At 39.4% G+C, this 21,452-nt stretch overlaps 1 protein-coding gene across 27 annotated transcripts in view; it reads left to right on the top strand.

Annotated features, from left to right (window-relative positions):
• tcf7l2 (transcription factor 7 like 2) overlaps nt 1-15,217 on the top strand; it is a 93,608-nt gene extending 78,391 nt beyond the window's left edge. For 4 of the 27 annotated variants that reach the window (XM_073828864.1, XM_073828876.1, XM_073828871.1 and 1 more), the window contains 8 exons: nt 1,034-1,120; nt 6,310-6,435; nt 6,519-6,681; nt 6,928-7,035; nt 8,630-8,678; nt 9,370-9,420; nt 10,358-10,430; nt 14,113-15,217. In XM_073828864.1, the coding sequence (XP_073684965.1) occupies nt 1,034-1,120; nt 6,310-6,435; nt 6,519-6,681; nt 6,928-7,035; nt 8,630-8,678; nt 9,370-9,420; nt 10,358-10,430; nt 14,113-14,554 (1,099 nt within the window). In that variant the 3' untranslated portion in view covers nt 14,555-15,217. Of the gene's footprint in view, nt 1-1,033; nt 1,121-6,294; nt 6,436-6,518; nt 6,682-6,927; nt 7,037-8,615; nt 8,679-9,369; nt 9,421-10,357; nt 10,431-10,880; nt 10,954-11,415; nt 11,478-14,112 lie in introns of those variants that run through there. The other 23 variants (XM_073828859.1, XM_073828875.1, XM_073828867.1 and 20 more) reach the window with 19 other exon arrangements.
• Nucleotides 15,218-21,452: the final 6,235 nt, after the last annotated feature.

Genomic DNA, 21,452 nt, shown 5'->3' with positions numbered 1-21,452 from the left:
CCATAAATATATCAAAACTTAATTTTTGATTAGTAATATGCATTGCTAAAAACTTTATTTGGACAACTTTAAAGGCGATTTTCTCAGTATTTCGATTTTTTTGCACCTTCAGATTCCAGATTTTCACATTTCTCAGCCAAATATTCTCAAAATATCTGAATTTGATAAAAAATGGACCCTTATGACTGGTTTTGTGGTCCAGGGTCACATTTGTTCAAATGTGTTGCTTTTGCCATTGTGTATATTCACCAGGCCTGTGTCCACCTTGCTGTGGGTCTGTGGGTGTTTAAGATGCCGTTTGAGACTTGGGCCATCACATGCCACAAAAGCTAACTCCTAACCTCTGTAGAGTTTATACATTCTGGAAAGGCACCGCTGGGGCCCACAGCAATGCACCCGTGGCTTTCTTCATCCCCTAAACTCTAAATTGCCTCTTTGTGGCAAATGCTATTTTGCATGTCTCTGTATTGTCCAATTAGAGTAATGAACTGTGATTGCCAGTATTTTACCCACAATTCCACACGGGGGCTCTCCCCTGGTAACTCTTGTCAACACTTGTTAATATGACAAAAGGCTACAAATTAAGCTCTGTTAATTTAATGTTTTCTCACCGCGATCTAAATACCGAGAGAGGCCCCAAGCGCAGCCACGGCCCTTTGATTCTCTGCACTTTATTTTGGTATAAATTTACATTCATTATTGTTTGTCTTTGGATGTGTAGACCTCAATTAGCGTGATGGCTCCATTAAAGGGGCCGGTGCTTCGTCTTTAATTAGCACAACAAAACACCTAGTTTCAGCTCAGGGAGAGGGGCCTCCATCGACACCAAGCGCGGGGTTATGAAATTTAATTAGCCATTCCTATCAGATTTGTGGCATTCAAATTGTTCAGAGTTTGCTTGCCTTTGATCTGCGCTCTGCAATCCCCTAGATTTTTGTTCTGATCAAATGAGAATAAAGCCGCCTGCATAGAGAGTGCTTTTTTCTCTTTTTTCATCCCTTCCTTTACCTCTCTTCCTTTCTTCTTTTCCTAGGCAAGGTCAACCAGTTTACCCAATCACGACGGGAGGTTTCAGACACCCCTACCCGACTGCCCTCACTGTCAATGCGTCCATGTCAAGGTGAGTTGAGCCTTGGGACGGCCGGCTCGCTGAAAACGCGAGCGTGTCAAACCCCTGCAAACTTCTCCCTTAAGGAGAGACAGCTCTCGCCTCAGTGTTCAAAAAGACGGTCCCACGCGATCCGCTACGTATTAAAATATTAATTATTGTTATCATTTTATAATGAGACCCCTGAAGAACGTTTACCCCGACTGAATGCCAGAGAATGAGAAGACTGTCAATTGAACTGCGATCACAGATTTCGGGGGGCCGTCGATTGGACACTGAGCGAGAGCTTCGTTGTGCCCCTTTGGGGTCTGGTTCAAGTGGCGATTTGGACGCAAATGTCCCCAAGAGAGCACTAATGCTTGTGTGCGTGGGGGGATTGTGGGATATGTGTGTGAGCGTATGTTTGTTTTAACTGCCGCAGTGATTGCTCCCTTGTGACTCTTACTCATCTGTTATGTGAGAAGTGGGAGGTGTTTGCTGTAGATGACAAATCTCTGTTTGCTTTGTAGCTTTTATGTCATTTAAACACAAACAGCTTCATTTGGTGGTCACCTTCTTCTGCATTTACTCTGCCTTTCCCTCCTAATCTGAAACATACGATACTCTTTTCGCAAAGATGATGATGATGGTGGTACTGCTGAGACTAGCCAGAGAGGCACAGAGGCAGATCTGGTTTATAGTTTCGAGAAATGGAGACCAACTCAAGCCCAGCCTGTGTCTCCAGACAGGGACAAACTCCTGTTTAATTGCAGCGTGATTGGAAAAGCAGCTCTGGAGGCCTGGCGAGCTTAGACCAGTGGACGTTGATGGATAAATGTGAGCAGGGAAGCAAGAACAGGAGGGAGGAACAGGGAGGGGTTTTGTTCACCCTTATACACTGGCCAGGGTTTGAGCATTTTTGAGGGGAGAAAAACTTGGGAGAAGATACTTTAGAGCTCACAGAAATGTCCCGTATAGTGTTTCTGTTCGGGACATTACGATAACTCAACCATTGCTCAAACATGGGGCCTCATTCATGAAACACGAGCGGAACAAATTTGTGTAAATATACTTATTAATCATTCTCATGTCAGATAAACTTGAGAGTGGTTTCATGAACAGCTCATTCAATAAAAAAGCAGAAACAAATTTGTTACCCTGGACCACAAAACTAGTCATAAGTAGTATGGGTATATTTGTAGCGATAGCCAACAGTACATTGTATGGGACGAGATTATCGAGAAGTAAAGATATGTTTTAAATTTTTTACCATTAATATATTAAAAATTACTTTTTGATTGGTAATATGCATTGCTAAGATATTCATTTGGACAACTTTCTCAATATTTAGATTTTTTTCCCACCCTCAGATTCCAGATTTTTAAATAGTTGTATCTCGACCAAATATTGTCCTATCATCATACATAAATGGAAAGCTTATTTATTCAGCATTCAGATGATGTATAAATCTCAATTTTATAAAATTGACCCTAATGACTGGTTTTGTGGTCCAGGGTCACATTTGTGTAAATTATTCGCAAATATACAAAGTAGTCGCATTTCCGAAGTAACTACATTTTTGTGTACAATAACATTAATTCGTAAAATATAAAAAATATTTTGTCAAAAACAAGCATAGTCATTCTAAAATGACCCACTGAGGCAACAAATCTACAAAAAATAGCTTACGCAATTTAACAAATTTATGCACAAAAGATTTTACGAATAAAATACAAAAAGTAAATATTCTCACCGAATGCAGCAACGTTTCAACAAACAATTAACATTGATTCTGTTTGTGTGAATGAATGAGGTCCAAGCTCACACTCGCATCTAGTATATTTTCATTGTCCTCACACAGTTTAAAGTGGCCAGGCCAAACATAACAGCTCTGAAACACAATATTTAGCTCTGCAGTGATGATCAGAGTGCATTGGCAGCTGCTCCGCTTATGAGCACAGGGTCTTTGCAGCTGGTCCTGACTCTTAAAAAGTTCATTTTCATTAACAGCTGGCTCTGAAACCGAGGCCTCGCGCATTTGACACCAACAGCTTTCACCCCGTGTGTGTTTTGAGCTCTCGGCTCCATAGAGAAGTCGTTTGTACCCTGCCAAGGCCTGGAACGAGCCCATTTCGGCCTGCTCCGCCGTCAGGCGCCCGTGCTGGTCTGCAGCCTCAGCTCCGGCACTGGACCTTCACTTAAATGACAGCTGATTCTGTCCTAATGAGGCCTTTATATTGTGATCATCCTATTTCCAGTGCAGGCTAATTGAATCTTCTGAATGGGGGCTAGGGGGATTGGTGATGTGCTGGGGAAGAGCTAATGCGTTTTGATAATCTGTAATTGAATTAGCATAGATTAATAAGTGGTGGTCTTGTGTCTCTGCGGAGGGAAGGTGCTTTAGCATGTTTGTGTCAAAACCGGCGGCGGCCGCTGTCACTGGCCTCCTGCGCAAAATAATGAGCACCAGGAAAAGGTTTCATTAATTGTGTTTGTGCTTTTTCTGTGAATAAAGAGGGCAAGAGAGAGAGAGAAAGAAAAAGAGAGAGGGAAGTCTTGCTTTGTCTTCTTTCACAGTCACTGGACGAGAACCCCAGGAGGCCTCAGGATTAAGAGACGCCCATATGTTGCTCTCCGGTGCCTGTCTTCGGCTCAGAGAGATTCTGATGGCCCTATCTGCCACCATTTATTATGCAGTGAGCACACAGGGCTTCATGTAGCGATCTGCTTTTCACCCTTCAGCCTCCTAAAAAATACATTTCAGATCACGAACGGCGCCGACTCGGATCCGGCAAATGAGCGACATAGTTTTGATAATGGGGTTGGAGTCGTACAGGTGTATCGTCCATCCTGGGTGACAGGGGGAGGAAGTGTAAGGCCCCTCGGCCCCTGCCCGCGCCTGCCCTTTGATATGTTCCTCCATCCGCACCTCCGCTCCCATCCGCAGAGGAAGAGAAAGCCAATGACAGGCAGAGCGCACCGGCGGGGTCATTATACATTAAACAGGCGCCGAGGCCATAGCTCCGATTGGCAATTAAATGGCACTCACTGACACTCGGCTGGTGTGGAAGAAGATTGAGACATTGGACCCTGCAGGGGCCCTTCTCGGCACACCTCGCTCTTCCCTCAGCAGGGCTAAATTGGTGGCAGGCTCCGCTGCGTGCTGATGAGCGGAATGATGCCCTGCGCTTCAAAGGGATGGCCGTCATGTTTAAACCATAACCTGGGCCTCACTATGGCAACTGCGGCACGGGTGGGGGCGGCGCTGGTGGGACAGTCGGGAGGAAAAGGAGCAGAGGAAATGTTAACAAGTATGCAAGGACAGAAGGAGAAAGAAAAAAGGTGGGGGCTAATGATCACGGCGCTGCAGCCACGACGCCGGTCCCCCCTCAGTAGAAGCGGGTGGACGGGTGGCCCGGATGACATGGCACAAACACATATGTGTCAGGGATGAAGGGAAGAGAGAATAGGAGAAGAGAGATTGGGGGGAAACACAGTCCCCAGAGAGAACCTCCAACAGAAACTAGTTGTTCCTTGTGAGTTTACGCTCATCATTATATTCTGGCTCCGAGCCATATAGCCACACTCAAGCAGATAATGAGCTGTTTGAAAAAAAGAATTATTCCTTCTCTTTTTCTTTTTTCATCATCCTCTATTCTTTCTCTCAGATTTGTGTACGGCCATGCACAAATGGGACGCGCTACACACACACACACACATTCAGGCACAGATGTGTTTATTTGTACGCTCAGGAATTGTGCGTTCCTACAGATCTTTATATAATGCTAGGAGGATGATATTATAGACAAGTCTTTAAATCAGCCTGGGGACGTCTTAGTTTATGTTTTGAGGAAAATATTCAAATTGCAAATAAACGAGAAGAAAATGACCACCTTAAATGGTTCCGAAATGACCACATTCATCAAAATTTTTATTTTGAATAAGAAAAATGCTTATGAAAACAATTTGATCCTGTTTGTGGTATGTGAGTCATCTAAACACATTATTTAAAAGAAAAAAATGTTGTAATTTATCTTTTGTCAAAATGTAGTGTTCTCTCCACCGCTGAAATGTGACAATGGACTACAAAACCAGTCTTAAGTAGCACGGGTATATTTGTAGCAATAGCCAAAAATACATTGTGTAGGTCAAAATGATACATTTTTCTTTTATGCTCAAAATCATTAGGATATTAAGTAAAGATCATGGTCCGTGAAGATATTTTGTAAATTTCCTAGCCTAAATGTGTCAAAACTTAATTTTTGATTAGTAATATGCATTGCTAAGAACTGCATAGGTGATTTTTCTCAATATTTGATTTTTTGCAACCGTGGATTCCATATTTTTAAATAGTCGTATCTTGACTTTATTGTCATATCCTAACAAACCATTCATCAATGAAAAGCTGATTTATCAATTAAAAAAAAAAATACCCTTATGACTGGTTTTGTGGTCCAGGGTCAAATATGAACAAGGCCATGTGGTTGGAAAGAAATAAAATTAACCAATAACATTATATCCCAAAAATGATCAAGAATCTAAAAGATTTACTTAAAAAAAAAAAAGTTATTAAATATGATCAAAATGTAATCACTTTTTCCACTATTTCCACTATCCAATCAAATCTTGATGGATAAAATTTTATCCTGCCCGACATCCGATTTTGAAATGCATCATAGTTTTATGTCCTGAGTTATAGATCTTGGATTTGTCTTTTATTGTCATTTCCCTTCTCCCACATAACAGATGTATTAAAGGGATAGTTCACCCAAAAAGAAAAATTTGTCATCATTTACCCACCCTCATGTCGTTCCAAACCTGTATGATTTTTTTTCTTATGTTGAACATAAAAGAAGATATTTTGAAGAATCTTGGTAACCAGAGAGTTAATGGTCCCCACTGACTTCCATAGTATTTCTTTCCCTACTTTGGAAGTCAATGGAGACCTACAACTGTTTGGTTCTTCCTAATATCTTCTTTTGTGTTCATCATAACAAAAAAACGTATACAGTTTTGGAACGACATGAGGATGAGTAAATAATGACAAAATTTAAATGTCTTGGTGAACTTTTCCAAGTTACTGCTGCTTTGTCTTTATAGCCACTGTGATGACATGTCAAGTCTTTAGCTCATAGTCAGTGCTTTGCTTTGTGAATGTGTGTGTCCATCCATCATTTCACCCGTGTCCACTCTGACGATTTACACAGTCTTCTCTCCTCCAGGTTCCCTCATCACATGGTGCCCCCCCACCACAGTTTGCACACCACAGGAATCCCCCACCCAGCCATCGTCACGCCCAACGTCAAGCAGGAGTCTTCTCACAGTGACATCGGCTCCCTCAACAGCTCGTGAGTTCACTTTACACTTCCCAGTCTTCCATTAATCCAATAACATCACAAGTTGGCTAACATCAGATCCCTCCCGTTCACAGGAAACATCAGGATGCGAAAAAAGAAGAGGAAAAGAAGAAGCAGCCACACATAAAGAAACCTCTGAACGCGTTCATGCTTTACATGAAGGAAATGAGAGCCAAAGTGGTGGCAGAATGCACACTGAAAGAGAGCGCAGCTATCAACCAGATCCTAGGCCGAAGGGTGAGTGCTACCCACACTACATCATGCAAAGCAGCAGCAGACTGTCTCAACTACTAAGACCACAGATTGCAGTGTTGTCAGCAGTGGAAAAACACTGCTCATTCATGTTTCTATTTTGGTGTAATTGTAATCTTGCTCAATGCTGCTACTGAGTAAAAGTACAATAGCAGGGGAAGGGGAAATTTTAATGATGGTGGTTGGCCTAAAATATCAGTGGTGTGTGTGTGTGTGTTTCTCTATGTGCAGTGGCATGCTCTGTCTCGAGAGGAGCAGGCCAAATACTACGAGCTAGCCAGGAAAGAACGACAGCTTCACATGCAGCTGTACCCCGGCTGGTCGGCACGAGACAACTATGTAAGTTTTTAAGTTTTCAATAAGTAACAATCTTTATTCCCTCCCCAGGAGCCACACAGCATTTTAAAGATCCACTGAAGTGCTTTGAAACACACAGCGTTATTCTACGTGTTGACGTAATTTCAACTGAAACGGGAAGACAGGAAAACCCTTTTTAAGTAGCCAATAGCCAAGTAGCCACAGCTTGAGCTGGGTAAAGCCACATTTGAAGGTGTATGACAGCCACAATCACATCCATATCACTAAAAAAAATATACCATTCTGTGTAGAATTCAAATGGGTCCAACACATTTTGTGGTCTGTGCCGACTCGCAGATATGATCTCTCTCTCTAGACTGCAGTTCGCATGACACAAAGCAAAACCAGGCTTCATTCATTCCAACGGAATGCATATTTACACTGTCTAAATCATTCCCTATCCCCTATATAGTGCACTACGTGCTATTTACCGTGCAGAAAATACTAATCCTGTGAACAAGTGACCGATTTCAGCCGCAGCTTCAGCGTCTATTTATAGTGTAGGGGGCGGGATGTGTTGGATTCTGGAGAGCATTTGATTGGACAGAAAGTTTGATGAAAAGCTGAAGTGCAGGATGATGTCATCAAAACCATTAATCCATATTGGCGGAAGTTAAAGACTCTAAGTTTTGAATGTGTACATATATTCTAAATGAGAAATTTGTCAATGTTTTGGAGCACACAAGCTTATAGACAATCTTAAGGCTAATTTTGATTTCATGGGGACTTTAAAGCCTTGTTTAAACCATGTAACTAAACTATACAGATGGTTTAAGCTGGTAAAAAACCACTCTGAAACCAGTAAAACAGACTAGCCTAATCAGCTTCCAGCCATGCTGGAAGACTTTCAGATCTATCCACTGTACACGTGCTTTTCCTCATTGCAGTCAGGTCTAGTTTTTCCCTGCTTTCATTAGTATTCCACTGGTTCACCTAAAAAGAGAAAGGCGAGCTGAGATCAGAGTAATTAAATAACCACAGGGCCTAAACGCCTCGCAGCTTTGATGAAAGAGGACATCTCTCTCCGCCGCCAGAAATGGGGAACGAGCGCACCGTTTACTGTTTCTCCGGAGTTTCGCGCCTGACAAACGGCCCCACCGCCCAGCCTGTCAACTCTCCTTGGAGTCTGACCACGTTTCTTGACTCGCCTAGTCAAAGGAGTAAGATAATCGCTCTGTCCGGGCCTAGGCCCGACCTCGGCCTCGATGCAATCACGGACACGTCCGACGGAACAGTAACCCGTTTTTTAAGGAGGACAAACGCAACGAAAGTTCTCTCGCTCCGCTCTTCCCCTCCAGTAAACCGAGGCGCTCAAAGAAACCTCAAGAGCTTCCAATCGTTTCACAATGAAAGGAAAACTAAGCAGCAGCGAGACAACAAGGAATAAACAAAAGAAGAGATATAGGGAAAGTTGTGTTTTGTCCTGCAGTGGCATTTCAAACCTTCAGGCTCTTACATGAATAAATAAATCAGCGAAAACATTGGGCTCTCTTGTTCATTTCATGTCTCGGGCTTTTCTGCAATATAATAACTAAGGTTCCTGTCTATTTCTCTTTTTCTGGCGGGTAACTATCAGGGGAAAAAGAAGAAGAGAAAAAGGGAAAAGCAGGCAGGAGAGGGCAATGGTAAGTGAGCTGCAATTATCTCTCATATTAAAGCAGACCCATCATCTGTCACAAGTGTGACATCTCAAAGATGAAAGTCCAGCCTTTTTTTTTTCTTATCTCTTTTTTGTGCCTGCCTCATTTTGTATATAGCTATGCTACCCAATGCAATATTTACACGATAGACTGCTTGTTATCCCCCTCCCCTCCCCTCGCCCCATGTCGAGCGTTAATAACATTGAATATGCATGACCCCCCCCCACATCCTCCTCCTGTCCCACCAGCTGCCCCCCACCCCTTGCCCAGCCCCCCTCCATCATTTATCGCACTGTGATATGTATGTTTTAAGAGTGTGAGAGTTAATCACCCTTGTGACTGAGTGCCAGCCTCTGAATGTGCCGCCCATGCTTGTGTCACTGTGCTTATGTGGTCGTAACTTTGGGCTGTGCCTGCTGCATGCTTTTTGATACACCTGTTTATATAGTAATACTATTAAAAGCAGATTGTTTGTTGGTTTGTTTTATAAAATCACCCATCTTTCAATTAAGGAGGTTTGCTGATTACATTGATTTGATTCACTTGACCGTTCTTCTTTATGATGCTGATTACTGTGAGATATTGTCCAGGACGAATGCAGAGTAATGTATTTGCGGTCTCTCTCCATCATGGACACCTTTTGAAGGCCTCTGTATCTTGTTCTTTTTTTTTCCAGAACACAGAGAATATTTTCCAAACCCTTGCCTTTCACTCCCTCCGATTACAGGTGCTAATGTCATTTTGAGTCTTAAATTACTAACTTGCTTTTTTCCCCTTTTTTTGGTTCTTTATGTACTTGTTTATTTGTGCTTGTGCAGTATATCAAATATATATTGATCTTCCTGTAATGAATAATGCTACGTATTTGCTAAGCTCAGTTTATTTTGCTCCTTTTCAGTTGTTTCCTTTGCTCCATTTTTCATTATACACATACTTTCATCAGAAGTCATATGTTATTATGTAAAACATCCCAGATTTGGTAAACTCTAAGCATGCAGCTGCAGTATGTTTATAGGAAAGACCTCTTTATGCTATAAGAATAACCAGAGATGTTGTTATCAGGGTAAACCTCCTTAATCTACTGCCTTCAGTAGCTGCCTCCAGCATGGTTGCGGGCTCCGCCCTGTCTCCTCTTGCTTACAGTCTGCCTTCATCCTCCTCAAACACCTCAGGTGGGCTGTTCGAGGTGGATGAATGTGGACCAGGCCTGTTTACAAAGCAGCTTCGTAGTGTTTCCCTGGCTTAAACTAATGCTCCGACCTCCCTGCTACTGCTACCTCAACAACCTGTCCCTATCACCTCCTCTAGCCTAGATAATGGCCGGCAGACATGTATCCATATCTGCTGCATCCCGCAACGCTTAGCTTTTAACGAACGAGCATTTATTTACCCATAAAGAGCCTGAAAGGCATGCACTGTGTGCTAATGTATTGATTTCTGTCATCATTCACTTTCGTTATTTGTTTCTTGCAGTTTTTAAGTTCTAATTTGTTTGTATTACTAACAAAATATGACTGCACATTATTTAATTGATCTGTAGGGGAAAAAAGACTTTTATAGAGCTCGTCAGATTCACTGGATTCAATTTATCTCTCTTTCCGCTCTCTTTTCTGATTTCATCTCTCCTCTGCGCTGGCTTCCTCTTCCCTTCTTCGTCACGTCAGATCTGAGCGCCCCAAAGAAGTGTCGCGCACGCTTCGGGCTCGACCAGCAGAATAACTGGTGTGGGCCATGCAGGTGTGTATCTGGTGTGCCGGCAGGTGTGCTAGAGCAGGTGACAGCTGGGGAACTCTCTCGTTGGTACCTCCTCCCACTTTTCTGGCTCTCTCGGCCTCGCATTCTCTCCACGCCACTTCCTCTGCCAATCAGCTTCTGCAAATCTGGGCGATGGGTTTTGTTTTTCATTGCTAGGTGGGGCGTTTGTGTGGTAATATTTGTGTGAGTGTGTGAAAAATTTAAAAGAGGCAGGGTTAGGTAATAAAAGGCGGGGTTTGTTTCCCTCCGTTGAGGGGGAGGGGTGTGGCCAAGGGGTTGAGATGAGCTGGTCATGGTAAGTTTGTGGGGAGGCACGGTACCAATGTCCACAGCTGAATCATTTGCTATAGCACCATGCCTTTTTGTGTCCAATGACATGTGCTTTTTTTTTTTCTGTCTTTGTTGTGTTTTATGTTCCTCTGTGGATAACAGATGCAAATACCCCTAAGAAGTGTCGTGCCTTGTTCGGGCTTGACCAGCTGGGTTTATGGTGCAAACCCTGCAGGTATATTCCCAGCCCCACTCTTGGGGAGAACGATGATGATGATGATGATTTAAAGATGACAAAATCAGCTTTTCTTCTCTCGAAACTTTTTCCATGGATTATGTTTTCCTACTTCAATCTCTGAGGCCTTGTTACAGTTTATATGTTTTACAAAGATTTCTTTCTTTCTTGTTTCTATCCTTCAGACGAACTGAAATCCTCGGGCAGAAAATAACAAAAAATAATTACAAAGGCGTTGTGGTTAAAGTTTCAAGTCCAGCTTAAACTTTTGAGTTTTTTCTGCCCAAGGAATTAATCTGCTGTTTTGTACTGTTCTGCCCTGGTCACTTCTGTTAGAACTGTGTGATGTAGCCACTTGTTTTGTGGAGGGTAGGGTTGGGGTGATGCCATCTCATCCCCCCTCTCTTTTTTTTCCTCCCCTCTTCTTCCTTCTCCACTCCTCTCTTATAACCCTTTATTCAGTCCCAACCTCTTGTCTTTCTGTTCTAATACAAGCAGTCTTTGAATTGGGAATATGTTGATGGTAGGTATTTGTTTCTGCTAAGTAATACCCTTTTCTGTGTCATGCTTGTGCACTCTTTCCTTTTCACCCTTCCTCATCGTGGACATCAGACGTTGTGCTGTTGTGATACTCCACTGTCCATTTTCTACTTGCCCAGCTGTATCCCCTGTTCCACCGATTTCATTGTCCTTGCTAGTTTAGAAATCCATCCGATTCTCCAAAATCCACTCCCTCTAGTCTGACCTCCTTCAGGAACAACAGAAAGCTTCTCAACTTTAGAGAGTGGATACAGGGGCTAAAGTTCCCATTTGCCATACCTGCCAGTGGGAGGTGAACTGAAAATGCAAATACTTATTTTTTTTTCATATATTTCAATTTCATTAAACAACTAAAAATAAAATAGCTTTAATGCAAATTTTTATATATGTGACCATGGACCACGTAGCACAGGGCAATAACCAAAAATACATTGTATTGGTTAAAATTATAAATATTTTTTTTAATGCAAAAAAAACATTAAGATTTTTTTTTTTTATTTCCTACCATAAATATATCAAAACTTATTTTTTATTAGTAATATGCATTGCTAAGAACTTCATTTGGACATCTTTAAAGGCAACAGTATTTAGATTTTTTTGAGATTCGGATTCCAGATTTTGAAATAGTTGTATCTCAGCCAAATATTGTTATAACCTAACAAACCATACATCAATTGAGGTTTCAGATGTTGAAAAATCTCAATTTTAAAAAAAAAACTGACCCTTATGATTGGTTTTGTGCTCCAGGGTCACATATTGTCTACAATATATTGAAAAAGCGACTGTTGAATCTTGTTGATTCGCTCATGTCAGATTTGTTAAACGATAAAATAAACGTTGTTGTTGTTCATACTTTTAAGTTGACACCACGCAATATTTTGCAATTTCTTGCTAGCCAGTACCTGTTTTATTTGTTTGGACGAGTTAACAAGGCTCTATTTTTTGAGAAGTAATGCCGTTCATCAGCACCTCTTGTTATTCAGACGAGCAGCCTGTGCATTTTTTGGGCTGTGCTGAGAGAAACGCTGGTAATTGCATCTTGATTTAGGGAGCTGTAAGGTTAAAAGACCCCACTCAGTTCTGTTTCCTGAGAGATGCATCTGGAGAAATTCCCTCAGAGACCCATAAATCAATAAGGAACACTGTGAGATACTTAGAATCAATATGGCTCTTAAAAAATGGATATTAGCTTATTTGCTGCTGTTTGACAGGCAGTTAGCACCTTGACAGACCCGAACCGTTTGTAAATTCACAACCGTCCTCCTTGCGAAAGGCGTTTTGTAACTGCACAGAGTAGAGTAGCAGACGGATCAAACGAGCACATCTCTGCCTCTATTCACCCATCTTTGACCCTGAAGTGCCATGTCTCCTATCAAGTCTGTTCTGTGCAGATCCCTCCAGCTGCATGTCGTGCATGCCCACCATACACAAAGTGGGTTTAAGTGGCCGTGACAAGATTTCCGTCCTCCTTTTGTCATTTTTTCTTCATCATAGTGTGTATCTGCCTCCCTGGCTGTCTCTCTCAGTGTCTTCTTCGCACTTTCGTCTGAAACCAACACGCATAAGAGCAGGCAGGGGTATGACTTGAGAAACAATCCTTACCTGGAAGTTGCCGGTTAATTGAGCCCGCTTCTCCCGCAACTCTCTAGCTCCCCCTGTATTTGATTTAATTCCCTTTTATTTGACTCTCTGTATTTGTTGCTCTTCCTTTTCTCTTTTTGGAGTTAGCCTCGGCTGCATCACTGAGCTCGCCCTTTAGGCAGGATAAAGAGAGTTTTTGGGGAGGAAGGGGGGGTTGGTCAGGTCAGGTAGGGCAAGGTACACTGAGGTTTTCCCTCTCTCTCTCTCTCTCTCTCTCTCTGTTTCTCTGGCTTTCTCTCACCCTATCGCTTCTCGTCTCTCTCTCTCTCTCTCTACCCCTACCTCACGGCGTGCTGGCTTGGCGCTGGCGAGATGTGGCTGGCTGGAATGGCTGGCCGTAGGCGTAGCAGACGAGGGAGGGTCCTGACCCGAGCAGAAATGCAAACATGGCACCACGACCTCTGTGCAGAGCGCTCACACACATGTCTTAGGGGCAAGCTGAGAGTAGCGCTTCCTCTCTAACCTCTTACCCCAGCATCTGAACTTCCCCTGAAGGAACGCGAGGAAAAAGACAGGAAAAAAGAAGGGAGAAAGAGGAGTGTAATAATTCAAGCTGATGTGTAAACCGGATGGATCCCCTCGCGGTTTGTGAAAACCGGGGTGGAGTTCTTTTGTTTGGAGTTGCGTTGCGCCACCGAAGGAAAACAAAGAGAGATGTAGGCCTCACCTCTTTCATCATCCTCCTTCCTCATTCCGTCTGTTCGTCTTCCTCTCGTCCTCCCTCTGTCCTGTCCTCTCTGCATGTAATCGTGTGACACCATGTGAGACGCCTCTGACCCTAATCTCGCCCGGCTCTAGCGTCCATTTTTCATGCAGTGTCTCAAAGTGGGTCCGCCAAAAGTTGCTAATGAGATCAGCATGGGTGTCCCGACTTTAAGATATGTGCATTTAAATGGACGCTAAGGCTCTGTGTGATTCACTCCAAGGTTCAGACTGAGAGCTTCAACATGTCCCTCTTTTTTTATTTGTTTTGTTTAGGAGAAAAAAGAAGTGCATTCGCTACATTCAAGGTGAAGGCAGCTGTGCCAGTCCTCCTTCTTCGGACGGAAGCTTACTAGAGTCCCCCCCATCCTCTCCCTCCATGGTCTCTCCCTCCCCGTCCTCGAAAGAGTCCAAATCACAGACTGAACAAATGCAACCTCTCTCACTGACTATGAAACCACCCCCCCTGCTCTCGTCGTCCCAACACCAACACCTCTCCATGGCTCCGCCTCCACCCTTATCTCTGTTGGACAACTCCGGGGCGGGCAAAACGTCCGGCTCGGCACACAACGGCTCCTTGGACCCCTCAGACGTGTCGTCGTCCCGACCCACAGGCTCCGCCTCCTCCAGGCCCACATCGGCGTGTCATTCCCACTCTCTGCTGCCCAGCTCCGCCACGACGCAACCCCTTTCGCTCGTAACCAAGTCGATAGACTAGCTTCTTTTTTTTTTCTTTTTTTTAACCCGCTTTCTCTGTCCGTCTGTCACGCGTCTCGTCTTTTTTTCATTCTGTGTTCTGATTCTCTTGTTTTTTCTGTGCGATATGGCTTTGAAAATTTCGTTAATTCTTTATCAAAGTTCATTGGTCAATATTTGACCTGTCATTATCTAAAAAAAAGAAATTATTATGATTAAATATTGATAATTAAATACACTAAGTTGTAGAGTATAGCTTTGTGAATCTGCCAAATTTTTTATGAATTTTTTGGGTTTGTTTTTGTTCATTTTTTTGCTTTTTTTATTTTCAGCTGTACAACAGAAAAAGGCATAATTATGTAGTTTTACATAGACATGTTTAAAGACAGATATACAAAGTAGGTGAGGATTCGGTGAGCCCTTTTCTCAAAGAATTGGTTCTCCTTCATTATTTGTATTAAATACGAGCTTGTGAACCAATCATTTTACAGCTGTCCAAAATTCAGAGGGCACGAGGACCGTGGAGACACCTCTCCGACTGAGGAACAACTTTAATCGTGATGTTACTTGTTCTTGTTTAAATGTACAGAAATATGGGGGGTTACTGTGTTAATATGCATTGTTCCATTGCGTTGTCCGTTTTACCTTTTTTTTTGTCGTTGTTTACCAGGGGGAGGGAGGTTGACTCGGGTTGGGGTGGGTGGACTCGATTGGATGGGTGTTTTGGGGTGGGGGGTGGGGGGGTTTTGGGATATTCAATACAAACTGTCACAATGCTAGGACCAGTAGTATTTATTGCTTTAGAGATTGCTTGTCGTATCTTGTATGTTGTCCCTTTTTGAAATCTTTTCATTTTCTTAATACATTGTATAAATATTCTTTTTCTTAACGTAAGCAACTTATATATATATATAAATGATCCATTTTTACAAGGAGGTTTTGAAGTTTCAAATGTTCTATTGTTTTGACATGATTTTTATTTTTATTTTTATTTTTATTTTTTTGTTATTTTGTTGAAAACCAGGATTCCACCTAAACTACAGTGTAGATTCTCAACAAAAAAAAACTAAAAAAGCAAAAACGCAAAAAAAGGAAAAAAAAAAGAACAACGAACAGACGTATGCACAACTTAATTTCTAGAAACATATCTATAAGCCATTTTACAATAGGTGAAAAGGAAACTTGAAATGGGGACGGTGTTCCATGTCTTCAGTAGTCGAATTTCGTCTCGAGCCCTTCTTTTCTATTGCACAGTCTCATCTCCGCCGGACTGTAGAATCGTGTACAGATTTTTTCCCGTGCCAAAATTTGTGATAATTTCCTCTCCACCTCTTATGACGCTGTAGGTTCTTCCGTTGTCCAATGTTTGTTTTTTCTTTTCTTTTTCAACCATAATTTGCTGTGACGTTACATAGATTGCTATGTATGTAGTATAAATGTTGCTATAACAAATGTGTTTGGTAGCAGATTGTCAAATAATAAAATTTAAACTTAATAAAAGACGGACGTCATACTGTATAAACCCTCAAGGGCCAAATTATGTATATTAGGAGGTTCATAAAAAACTATTAAATACTACAAAAAAACACAAACTGCCACTTTTAAGTACACTACTACATATAGGTAGATAGAAAAAATAGGCATGTTGATGTTGCAAGAAGCTGTAAAAAAGCTACAAGAGAATCATTCATTCGGTGCCATTGTAGTTGACATGACGCAACTGTAACCCGTCGATTACTTCTCTGGTTTATTAAGATGCTAATGATGAATAGTTTGAATGTTTCCTTAACGGCTGTGATGTTCCTGTTCTCTTTTATGCTCTTATATTTTTATTTTGGTTTGTTTTTATTTCATTTTTTTTCTTTTCGTTTCGTTTTGTTTTTGTTTTCCGTTTTGTTTTCCATTATTTGAAATGGTTCCCAAAAACCATGTTTTGTAATGAATAAATGTTAATGCTGTACAGTCTCTGTAGCATGCAGTTCTGTATTAATAAAAGCGAGTTAGTATGTGAACTTGCCTTCTGTCGTCTTCTGCCCTTCATTTGAATCAAATTGACTGAATATACATCACAGGCGTTTCCTCCGAGATGATGGTGATGTTCCTTGTATCCTTCCCTTGACACACAAAGAACTTTGAAGACCTGTGAGGAAATGGCAATTTTATCAGCTCATAACCAAACTTCCATTTCTCTTTAAGCGATTTTATGAAATAACACATAAAACTACTACGACAAGGGAGGCAGTGTCTCCTCAAAATATTGGATGAGAAAACAATCCATAGCACAAAATGGCAATATTACAAAAACATTACATTAAAAAGTGTATAAATCATTAGTTTTTCTAAAGAAACCCTCTCTCGCCTCCCCTGAGCCCATTGAGTTTTAACAGACCCCCTAAAGCGGGCCGTGAGTTTGGTGGGGGGTAATTGAGAATGAAGGCGGGAAAGACACATGAGAGGAGGCAATGCCTCCATTGCGATATGATTGGATATAACTGGTTATGTTCTGCTGTGTTTGGTTCATGCGATAAATTTCACCTCTTGTGTTTGTGCGTGTTCCGCGAACAATATAATGGCGTTTATGGGAAGATTTAAAAAAGTAAGTAAACAACTCACACACTTATATATAACCACTTGGATACTTCAAAATAAGACTTGAAATGGCATGAAGACATGATTTGTGGAAGTTTTTAGTGAGTAATCAGCCTGGTGAAATTTAAAGTAAATCTCAGTGTCTGTGACCAAAGTTTACCAAGCTTTAATGACTACTGATCCGAAAAATTTAAAAACAGATAAAAGTTAAGTATTAAAAAGAATAGCTGAACATAAGGTCACAAATAAAATATACTGTTTAAATTGTTACTGCCTTGAGTTACTATTTTGGAATAAATGTAAAATGCCTAAAAACACTAACTTGATGAGATTTCAATTTGGCTTTAATAAATAAAATATTGGTTACATTTTTTTTTCTGAAATAATTTTTTCATTTAATTTAGTTTAGAACGTAATACATATAAAATATTATAACATTTTGGATGTTTCTGAATTAGGTGGCATCTATTCCTAAAGCAACCCCCCCCCCCCCCCCCCCCCCCCAAAAAAAAAGGCCAAAACTAAAATATGTGACCCTGGACCACAAAACCAGTCATAAGGGTCAAGTTTTTGAAATTGAGATACAGCTATTTAAAAATCTGGAATCTGAGGGTGCAAAAAATCTAAATACTGAGAAATTTGCCTTTAAAGTTGTCCAAATTAAGTTCTTAGCAATGCATATTACTAATTAAAAAATAAGTTTTGATATATTTATGGTAGGAAATTTACTAAATATCTTGATTTTTACTTAATAAGCTAATGATTTTTGGCATAAAAGAAAAATCTATAATTTTGACTCATACAATGTATTTTTTGGCTATTGCTACAAATGCTACTTAAGAATGGTTTTGTGGTCCAGGGTCACATTTAGGTTATTATGAAATCTTTTATAAAATGGTGTCAACAGCACTATAATAAAATTCTGAATTTGACTTAATTATAATCCCTATTTTTCCCATAATTTTACATGCTTATCAGAAATGCATAAGAACCAGGGGTGGAACCAAATATATATATATATATATATATATATATTATATATATATATATATATATATATATATATATATATATATATATATATATATATATATATATATATATATATATATATATATATATATATATATATATATATATATATATATATATATATATTTATATATATATATATTATATATATATATATATATATATATATATATATATATATTTATATATATATATATATATATATATATATATATATATATATATATATATATATATATATATATATATATATATATATATATATATATATATATATATATATATATATATATATATATATATATATATATATATATATTTATTTTTTCTTTCTATGATTTATCAGACACCTCTAGAGGAATGTTACATGTCTTGCACATGTAAAAAAAAAAAAAAAAAGGCATGGTCCGGTTGTTACACCAGTAGTTAAAGATGCTAGATGTCATGTTTTTTTAAACAAAACAAGCAGACAGAAGCCTCTGATCTATTCTAACATCCAGATCTTTCCTGCCTATTAATCAGACATTGCTATTTTCTGATGTAACTGCAGTATTTTGTTTTTCATATCCAGCGATGTCTATTAGAAGCATTGCGTGTATGGCAAGCCATTTTAGCCTTGTAGCTTTGTAATTAAAAATGAATGGAAGTCAATGGAGACTTAAGACTAGTAAAAATTCATTTGTAGAGCTCTCTAATTAGAATTGTTACTAGTAAGAATTATAGAGTTCTCTGATTGTAATTGTAACTAGTAAAAATGCATTTACGACGACTAATGCTTAGTATATTTTAGGCTAAAATGGCTTGCCATAAACAATTGAATTAGAGAACTCTCTAATTGGAACTATTACTAGTAAAAATTGATTTAGAGAGCTCTCTAATTGGAATTGTTACTAATAATAATTCTATTGTAGAGCTCTCTAATTGGAATTCTTGCTAGTAAAAATTCTGTTGTAAAGCTTTGTAATTAAAAATGAATGAAAGTCAATGGAGACTTAAGACTAGTAAAAATTCATTTGTAGAGCTCTCTAATTAGAATTGTTACTAGTAAGAATTAAATTAGAGAGCTCTCTAACTGTAATAGTAACTAGTACAAATTCATTTGTAGAGCTCTCTAATTGGCGTTGTTACTAGTAGGAATTGAATTATAGAGCTCTCTAATTGAATTGTTACTTGTAAAAATGCATTTACGACGACTAATGCTTAGTATATTTTAGGCTAAAATTGCTTGCTATAAACAACTGAATTAGAGAGATCTCTAATTGAAATTATTACTAGTAAAAATTCAGTTTTAGAGCTCTGTAATTAAAAATGAATAGAAGTCAATGGAGACATACGACTAGTAAAAATTCATTTGTAGAGCTCTCTAATCTGAATTATCACTAGTAAAAATTGATTTAAAGAGCTCTCTAATTGTAATTCTTACTAGTAAAAATTCTGTTGTAGAGCTTTGTAATTAAAAATGAATGGATGTCAATGGAGACTACTTAAGACTAGTGAAAATTCATTTGTAGAGCTCTCTAATTAGAATTGTTACTAGTAAGAATTGAATTAGAGAGCTCTCTAATTGGCATTGTTACTAGTAGGAATTTAGAGCTCTCTAAATGAATTTTTACTACTAAAAATGCAATTACGACGAGTAACGCTTAGTATATTTTAGGCTAAAATGGCTTGCCATATGCGTTTGTCTTTATAAGGATCATTTAGCCAACAACCCAACTCTGTTTGCTTTGAATCGCTATACAACAGAATAAACAGACATGTTATTTATTCTGCTGCTTTATGTTTACTCGCTGCCGTGTCTCAAATCCAAACATCGCCTGTTCATTCCAGAAAAGAAATGTTTCATTTTTCTTTTTCGAGGACATTCTGAATCATCTCGGCCTGAATGGATGTAAACAAACTTAAGAAATCAATCGATTCAGACCACTATTCAGCAATACTGTTCAAAGCCTCTACAAAGCCTCGCCTTACAAGAATATCAACAATCCTTCAGCATTGTTCCCAAAGGTCAAAAGATCAAATGAACAGCCTTTATGTGTGTATCCACCATGCTAAAAGTACAAATGCATGGAACACTTTTTTTTAAATTATAATCACAGTTTTTAATTTAAATATAAAATATGTGTAAACAAAATACAGCTCTTGCTTGTGAAAATGACAAACTTCATGTATTAGAGTGTACAGGAAGGTCAAACACGGAGGAGACTTTTTGTATGTGCGTGAAATGGTTTGTCCTTTTTATACCAAGGGGAAAATATGAGGTTACCTTTTTGCTAAACATTTAAAGTTCTTTGGGCACCTTGTTTTTTTAGAATATTCAAGAGGAAAAAGCCTCAGCACTCAGAATTATTCATGGTTTCTATCTATATTTTATACGCGGTTGTATTTCGGCGCAGCTTTTAGAAATATTTAGTTGTGTTGCGTTGGATAATATTTGGTATAGTCCTGAGACCACACGTATCTGTTTATCTCAATCTGTTTTATTTGCGATAGGAATAACGCATTATTTATATACACGTGGATTTTGAAATTCACATTGCGGCTTGTGGCCATTTTATAGTGTATCATTAAGAACTGATCTATTTTAAATTATGCGTTCTGCAATCCATAGCATGTTTATTTAGACGAAACCCAAATTCTGGATTCTTGCTGATCAAAATGTTAATTCACACAGACACTTTATTTGGGCTGTGTTTCGTTTGCCAGCACAGTCCCTATCCGCTTTCTTTTCCTCTGAAAACCGTCGTTCTGCTTGTCCAAGGCTGATAAAGAAGGCTTTTCTTGCTGAAGGATGCACTCAGGGTGGGTTCATTTACCAAACGACCAAATCTAAAGTAATTACAGTCTGCTTTAGTACACAACTCCTCTAAATGTGGTTGTCGTGTTAGGAGTCCCTCTTGACCTTGGAAGGACCATCAATTCACCTTTTGATTCCATTATTACAATTCAGCGAATTTTCTTTTACTTCATAGGCACTATTTGAGTGTTTTGTATTTTCTCAAATTATATTCTGTATTCTTTTCTTTATCCCTGTGAATGACAGCGATCTGTTGAAGATCTGTCTGAGAGGATGTCAAGCAGATGGGTTGTTATTACTCATTCTTGTTCAAAGAAACATTGCCTGAGAGACCAAAGAGGTCAAATAGGGTTCAGATGAATATATTTAGTGTTGTTAATGTGTTGTTATATTTTGTATAACAAGTTTCTTTTACATATAAAATATTTAATGTATGTTTGTTTTGCTTTCTATTTAGTTTTGATATCTAATTTTTAAATATTAATTTGAATTTATGATTTTT

This window comes from Garra rufa, chromosome 22 (genome assembly GCF_049309525.1).
Source record: "Garra rufa chromosome 22, GarRuf1.0, whole genome shotgun sequence".
Classification (NCBI taxonomy): domain Eukaryota; kingdom Metazoa; phylum Chordata; class Actinopteri; order Cypriniformes; family Cyprinidae; genus Garra; species Garra rufa.
This window is presented reverse-complemented; position numbering and strand designations above follow the sequence as displayed.